Source organism: Otolemur garnettii, unplaced genomic scaffold (genome assembly GCF_000181295.1).
Source record: "Otolemur garnettii isolate 467f Iridium unplaced genomic scaffold, OtoGar3 scaffold00018, whole genome shotgun sequence".
Lineage (NCBI taxonomy): Eukaryota > Metazoa > Chordata > Mammalia > Primates > Galagidae > Otolemur > Otolemur garnettii.
In genome coordinates this window covers 28,197,904-28,205,843 of record NW_003852413.1, presented here as the reverse complement: position 1 = coordinate 28,205,843, position 7,940 = coordinate 28,197,904, and the positions used below count along the sequence as shown (strand labels likewise).

The 7,940-nt window shown below is 52.1% G+C and overlaps 1 protein-coding gene across 2 annotated transcripts in view; it reads right to left on the bottom strand.

The window, feature by feature from the left end:
- Positions 1–1,873: 1,873 nt before the first annotated feature.
- Positions 1,874–7,940, bottom strand: part of SGCA (sarcoglycan alpha) — a 9,784-nt gene continuing 3,717 nt past the window's right edge. For both annotated transcript variants that reach the window (XR_002772390.1, XM_012803021.2), the window contains 3 exons: positions 7,628–7,654; positions 2,337–2,529; positions 1,874–2,075 (listed from right to left, as the gene is read on the bottom strand). Coding sequence is in view for 1 of the 2 variants with exons in the window: in XM_012803021.2 (XP_012658475.1) it covers positions 2,349–2,529; positions 7,628–7,654 (208 nt within the window). In the remaining variant the exon portion in view is untranslated. The remainder of the gene's footprint in view (positions 2,076–2,336; positions 2,530–7,627; positions 7,655–7,940) is intronic.

Here is a 7,940-nt window from a genome sequence, read left to right as displayed (position 1 = left end):
CGGCTCAGTGTCCTCTGTAGGCACGCCATCCTCCCCGCTACTTGTCTGGGCCACTTCCTCTCAGGCCGGCAGCCAGGCTCCCGTGTGCTCCTTGGAGCTGAGCAGGGAGGAAGGCGCTGCCAAGACCCCAAGGCAGAGCTGGGAAGCAGAGATGCTGGCCTCTCCTTCTCCTGTCCTTGGCCAGCACAGGAAGAGCAAAGAGGAGGCCTGAGGGAGTAAGGACCAAGGAGGAGTCCCTAGACAGCTGGCCTGCTCTGAGTCTCCAGTCTGAGCCGCTCCTGTGCAACTCCTGGTTTCCATCAGGAAAAAGGAGGAAATGGTAAATGAGATGTCAGAAGCACCTTGAGTCAACCCACTTGGCTAGAGGGCATGCATCCAAAGAGCAGCCACTCAAATGTTTATTAAGGACATTTGCTGTGCTCTGTCTGAATCAATGTCTGATGGTTTGATTAACCAACCAGTGGATGTGGGCAGGGAGGGGTGGGCCAGAGATAACAACAGAAGAAGCTTTAGCGCTGGCCTTGCACGTCCCTTCCTGCATTCCTTTAGGACATTTTTCATGACCATCTACTGTGCACAGGCACTGCACCTCCTGGGGAAGCCAGAATCCTGCACTCTAGTGCGGGAAGAGAACAGGGAACAAGGGAGCCCCAGCAGATCCACCCTCCCAGAGAACGAGGAATGCTGAGAGGGCAGCTGAGGCCAGGGGCTGCAAGGACACAGGGAAGCCCTCTCAGAGACAGAGACAAAACCCTCCCTAAGAAGGGAGTTGTGTGGCTGTGGGGGCTGGGGTTCCCTGCAGAAGAAGAGGGATGATGAGGCCCAGGTGGTGGGTGGCCCCTTTTTGGATTCTCTTGAAGCTGCCTCCCAGAGTAAGGCCAGGTGGGAGCTGGCCATGTGTCCTTCCTCCTTTGCCTTCCCTCCTTTCCCTGGTGCCCTCTCAGGCTCAGTCCGCAGCCTGTTCTCACACTAAGAGTGGAAAATGTGAGACCGGATCTGGCCAGGACGGCAGCCAGCAGCCCTCTTTGGTAGTGGTTGGCAGTGACCCTGCTCCACCAGGGTTTTATGCTGTGCAGTATCTTCTGCCTACCAGGAGGGGAGCCCTTGAGCCCAGGGCATTCAGGGTCCCACACTCCATCCTCTCTCCATGGCTAGATTGGCTTCTCTGTCCACCAGGTGGCTCACACCTGTAATCATAGCACTCTGGGAGGCGGAGGCAGGCGGATTGCTTGAGCTCAGGAATTTGAGACCTGCCTGAGCAAGAGTGAGACCCGGATTCTACTAGAAAGAGAAAAACTAGCTGGGCATTGTGGCGGGTGCCTGTAGTCCCAGCTACAAAGCAACTCCTTGAGACAGGAGTTTGAGGTTGCTATGAGCTAGGACACTATGGCCCTCTAGCTGGGGCAACAGAATGAGACATTGTCTCAAAAAAAAAAAAAAAAATAGACTGGTTTCTCTCTCAACACAATGTACAACGGGACTTTCTCTCCAGGGGATCTTGACAGGCTTTAGCTAAATCTTCAGGTAAGAGCCTGGATCCCCTGCTTTCAGAACCCCTAAATTCTCCAGACATGTAACGTTTCAAACCCAGCTGTGCTATTTGCTTGCTTTGTGACCTTGGGTAAGTCACTTACTCTCTGTAGCCCTGGTTTCCTTGTCTGTAAAATAGGGATAATGATGTAGTAATCCCTTGCAGTCAAGTTTATGTAAGAGCCATGTATAAGAGGTCCTGCCCTCCTTCTCCCAGAGGATTTGGTTAAATAGCAAAATGTCCAAAAGTTGAGGGTCGGTGACTCCGGAGACTTCCAGAAAGCAGGAGAGGCAGAAGCAGTGTGGACTGGGGTGGGGAGAGGCTACTGAGAGGAAGACACTGGCAGCAACAGATGGACAGAGCAGCAGGTATTTATTCTGTCTGTCCTGACACTAAACACCCTCACCCCGCCCCACCCATCTCTCTGCTTATTCAGAGCCTGGGAGCCAATTGGGCCAGAAGCCGGTACCAGCAGGTGGGATGTAGCTGGCCATGGATCGTGGACAGAGAAGGGAAGATGAGGCCAGGACTGGACCTAGAACAGCTGGGGGAGGGACAGTGGAGGGCTGAGAGGGCCAGACCCTAGTCCTTCTGTTTTCCCCCACCCTGACCCTCCAACCCCAAGGGCTTGTTATTGAGGGCATAGCCCTGGCACTTCTGGGCACCCCCACGTCTGCTTCAGAGGGGCAGGAAGGTCTTTATGCCCCTGTCCCCAACATCCCCCACACCCCACCTTTTGTCCCAGCCTTGTGAAAGAGGGCACTTTATTTCCAGAAAGGAAGCTGATAGTGTCCACTGAACCCACCTGGCCAGGCCCTCAGTGCTGGTCCAGGATGAGGGGCACCTGGGCGCTGTCCACACGGGGCGGCAGCCGCTCGCCTGTGCGCACGTTGAACATGGGCAGGGTGGAGCGTGGCCGGGGCACTTCACGGTTGCCTGCCATCTGTCGCAGCTCCTCTGTATTCCCATGGATGGTGCAGTGGTGAACCATCTGGATGCTGGAGGCACAAGGTCAAGGGGCCATCAGTTCTAGGAATTGGTCACCCCAGGGTCCAGCCTAGCACGACTTAAGAGTCATCCCCCAGTCCTCCCTACCAGTCAAACACAGGATGAGGGCCCATTTAGTGCCCAGGGATTGAGGCATGGGCTCTGAGTGCAAACAGCCTGGATTCAAAGCTGTGTGTCCTCAACAAGTTGCTTAACTACTCTGTGCCTCAGTTTCCCCAGCTGCACAATGGGGATAATAATACCTACCTCCTAGCATTGCTGTGAAGATGAAATGAGAAAATGTGGCTCGATGCTTAGAACAGTGGCCAGCACTTGGTACGTGCTTGTGTGATACCAAGACATGAATACATATCCACAGTGGATATATTTTTCCAGAATCCAGTGTTTCCCAGGCGTTATTCTGTATTCTGGTTTTATATTCTGGAGACCCTCTGGGTCCCTTCTTGTACTCAGCTCCCTCCCTCAATACTTTCTCCAACCACAGAGCATCTAACCCTTCTCCCTCCTCTCCATTCTCTCTGTTGAACTGGCAAACCTCCCTTCCTTCTACTTTTCCTCACCCCCAAGGTTTGCCCAAGCTATCTGTCTCCCCTTCCAGGGATACCTCCCCACATCCTACCAGGCCTTGAGCATCTCATCTTCCGCTCTTCAGGCCTTTCCTCCACTCTCTTTGTACCTTGACCCCTTCCTAGCTCCACCCCAGCACACCCTCAGCACTAACCAGCTCCCACAGTCTTGTCTCCCTAGGCTTGGTTCAGACCAGCGCTCCTCTGCTGGACACTGAACTCCACCCTCAGATTTTCCAAGGGGCTGGAAATCCCAGCAGTACTGAGGGGTCGCAGCCACCTGAAAGTCCTTTCTGTGTGCTAGCTCCAGTTCCTCCCCAGGTGGCTGCCCTTTTCTCTTTTGCCATTCCCAGGGATTTCCTTTCTTTTTTCCAGGGGCAAGCTTTAGTTCATTCTGACAGGCAGGGTAGCACAGTAGTTAAACATGAAGACTTGTTTTGAGTTTGAATCTGGGTTTCACTGCTTCCCGGCTGTGTGACCTTGGGAAAATTACTTAACCTCTCTGTGCCTCAGTTTCCTCAACTGCAATACAGCTGTTGTATGAATTAAATGATTTAATATAGAAAAGGTTTTTTGGGTTCTTTTTTGAGACAGAGTCCCACTATGTCGCCCTAGTGCCATGGTGTCACAGCTCACAGCAACCTCCAACTCTTGGGATTAAGTAATGCTCTTCCCTCAGCCTCCCAAGTAGCTGGGACTACAGGCGCCCACCACAACGCCCAGCTATTTTTTAGTTGGAGTTGTCATTATTGTTTGGCAGGCCCAGGCTGGATTCGAACCCTCCAGCCTTAGTCTGTGTACCCTAGCTGCTGAGCTAGGAGCTGAGCCCGGAAAAGCACTTAGAATGTCTTCTGATCAAGCTTGTAGCAAGTGGTAGTTATTATTATAGGGAGCTTTCAGTTGCCATTATCATCTTCAGTGTTATTTTACTACAGCAAGCCCACTGGTGAACTTGGCCTCTAGTGGAAGATGTTTCCAAGCCCCTTATACTTGAACCATATTAGTTGTCCCAGCCTGGTGACATTTTCCCAGACTACCTGGCTGCCAAGTCAGACAGAGCTGGGACTTTTCATTATAAACAACAAAATTGGGTTTTCTTAGAGGGGCTGGGGCCCAAAGTAGGGCTGAATGGGCCCCACTTGTCACTCAGTTATTGTGGTCCCCACTCATGTCCAGGTCTCAGTTGGTGGATACAGACTCCACTTAGAGACTGACCAACCAGTCTGATTACAGAAAAGATTTCCCAGCTTCACACTGAATAGGCCACACTCCTCCTTGGAGTGGGTGGGACCTAGTCCTGTCTGGCCAGTGGGAAGAGGTGGAGTCATTGTCTCGAGCGGGGGAGGGTCACAATGAGCTCTTGAGTCTGGAATTTGGCAAGCTGGGTTGTCCAAAACACAATTTTCCATTCCCAGGCAAGGGAAGACTAAGGGAAAATACAGAAACTAGTGTGTAGACACTGATGGAGACAGCCAGGCAGGTGATGCCCCAGCGGGGAAGGGTCTTAGTCACTATGCCCCCTCCTCATCCCCCCAGCCCCACATCTCTGGGGTCTCATTACTCTGGTAAGGCACAGGTGGAAAAGTGTTCTGGGGATGTTGTTCTAGAGGAAGAGCCAAAGCCAGGCCCTTCAGTACCTTCCCCAGTCCTTCCACATCAACACTTAAGCAGCCTGATGAATACACAGGCCTTCCCACACATGCGCCTGCACACGCGTGGTCCACGTCTCACTCACACCCAGTCTACCACCAACATGTGGCCAGACCAACACTGAGTCTGGCACACAGACCCACAGGAGAGGGTTATCCAGGCCTGGAGAAGTCTGTGACCAGTAAAATCTGATCCAGGTGAAAACCAGGCTGCAGAATCACAACTTGTGGATAAATGTTTAAAATGGTAGAGATTAAACCATCTGAAAAAATAGGTTTTTGGGCTCGGCGCCAATCACAACTTGTGGATAAATGTTTAAAATGGTAGAGATTAAACCATCTGAAAAAATAGGATTTTGGGCTCGGCGCCCGTAGCACAGTGGTTACAGCGCCAGCCACATGTACTGAGGCTGGTGGGTTCAAGCCCAGCCCAGGCCAGCTAAACAACAATGGCAACTGCAACCAAAAAAATAGCCAGACGTTGTGGCAGGCGCCTGTACTCCCAGCTACTTGGGAGGCTGAGGCAAGAGAATCGCTTAATCCCAAGAGTTTGAGGTAGCTCTGAGCTGTGATGCCACAGCACTCTACCAAGGGTGACATAGAAAGACTCTGTCAAGAAAGAAAGGAAGGAAGGACTGGCTGGATTTTGTAGAAATAAATCAACACAAAATCCAAACCAACTAAGGCCAACATTGCAAATGGTAAAATTGATTATCGATTGACAGAGGAAGCGGATTTTCTTGATAACATCTGAGCTACAGAATTGACGCGGGGCCCTATCAGACACAAGAGAATAATCACCACAGCAATAGATACAATTGATTAAATTTGGACCATCCCCTCCCCCCAAAAAAGTGAGGAATCAACTTGCGAAATTTACACAAAAAATCTCTGATCCCAATGGGGAGGAACTCTATAAAATAAATATGAAAAAAGAAAATAATAAGAAAACATTTTAACTGCTTTGTACAGAAAGTTGCTCAAGGATTTAAATCAACTTTAACATAGATCAAGGAGTCATATCTCTGTTCACTCTAGAAAACATATACTGTACAAAAATCCATAAAATGGTGATAGCTATACTTCTGATGTATAAAATGTTTGTATTCCTCAACCCCAAACCCAATGGGTGGACATGGTGGGGTCAAAATGGTGGGTTTAAAACTGTGAGCCCAGAATACCCTGAAATTGACTAGAGCACGTGCATGTATGAGCGTGAACACACTGCGTGAGCGACCCATCTGACCCACAGCCACAGTGCTTCTTCCCAGGACACCTCCCAAATCACACCCCACACCCTCTGGCATCTCTTGTCCACCCCTCCCAGGAAGAAACAATGGGGCCACTGTGACCTCTGCAAGATTCTGATGGCCTCACAATGTCCCTCTGAGGTCACTGCAGAGATAACCTTACCATCCCCTGCACCTACAGTACAAGTCTGCTGAGGCCACCGTGGGTGAACCTCCTTGGTCCTCCCTCTGGCCACCCAGGGGAAGGTCTAGGCCAGAGCTCTACGAGGAAACCTCTGAGGGAACCAGGAACAGGGACGCATCTCACCCACCCACTGAGGAGCAGCTCAGGGGATTTCCAGCTGCCATCCTGGAGGTCCTCACACCCGACTCCCTTCACCTGCCTCAGGGAGAGATGCAGAAAGACGCTTCACAGCTGCCTGCATCTGTACCCTTGGCCTCAAACACTTCTCTGGGTGGAGGCCGGGAGGCCACTGTGGCAGGGGTCTCTAGCAAGAATGAGACTGAGAGCCTCACTTCTTCCAAATCCCACAAGAAGCCCACCATGTCCAAGGTGATCCTGAAGATTGTGACAGACAAGGGAGCACGCAACCGTGTGTCCCTGGCCACCCTGAAGAAGACTGTTGCCACCATGGGCTACAACGTGTCACACAGCACCTATCACTTCAAGCGTGCACTCAAGGGGCTGGTGGACAAGGGCATGCTCCAGCAGGTGACTGGCAAGGGGGCCTCAGGCTCCTTCCGCCTGGGCAAGAAGGGCTCCAAGTCCAAGCTCAAGGTCAAGAGAAGGCAGCAGCGTCGGCAGAGGGCTGGGCGTCGCCGCATCGGGCAGCGCAGCACTGGGTACCGCCGTTCTGGACAGCGCCGCTCTGGACAGCGCAGGTCGCTATTGGGCTCCAAACGGGGGCACAAGCGGCTTTTCAAGAGGGCTCGTAGAGTGGCCAAAGGCCGCTACAATTAACAAGGCAGGCCAGGCAAGTGGTCAGGGCGCCAGGCCCGCCATAGGCTCAGTGCAGTGGAAATAAAAGGAGCCTAACTTATTTCACACCTGCCTCCTGGAATCTGGGGTTCAGGGGAGTTGGAGAAGAAGGGGAATGGGGTGCGAGGGAGGGGTAAGGCCATGGGTAGGGGAATCCTTGGGCAAAATAAGAGTGAGATGGATCTGGGAAGGGCTGGTAGAATTGGAAGCAGCCATAGACACAGCTAGTCCAACCACATCACCCTGCAGATGGAGGATCTGAGGCCAGAGAGAATGATGGAGTAATTTGTGTGGCAGAGCCTGGCCTGGACCCCAGATGTCTGACTCAGTGGGGTGAGTGTGTGTGTGTGTGTGTGTGTGTGTGTACACGTTGGAGCTTCTAAAGTTAATTCTCAAACTCTTTCCCACAAGGTGGCATCAAGTCCCCTTCCCCTCTGATACAAAAATCTTTTCTATGGGGACCAATAAATAAGAAATCAAGGTCAGGATAGGTCAGGCCCAACCATCCCAGGGCTAAGGCTCAGCAGTCAAGGGTAGCTCATATTCCCAGAGTAATCTGCTTTGTCTGTGCTGCCTATGGGGATTGGTGGGCCTAATTTAGCGATCTAAGCAACTCCCACCCAGTGCCCATCTCCCTTACTCACTCAGAAGTGGCCAGGTCTCTCTTCAGCCTGTGGAAGAGAAAGGGGAGGGTTAGCCCAGCTCTGGGTTTTACCCAAGGTGCCCCAGGGCTCAGATGTGAGATTACTCACAATCTCCTTCTGGTACCAGGACAAGTGGGTCCTACATAACCAGGAAGGGGCCCCACACTCCTTTTTGCCTGAGAACATCACTCCCTGAGGGTCTAGGTCCCCATGCAGTGTAAGTAACCAGACATCTCCTGGGTCTGAGCATCAGCAGGCACCTCCCCCACCCTCTGTCCAAACACACACCGTCCCTCCCGCCGGCAGCACATGA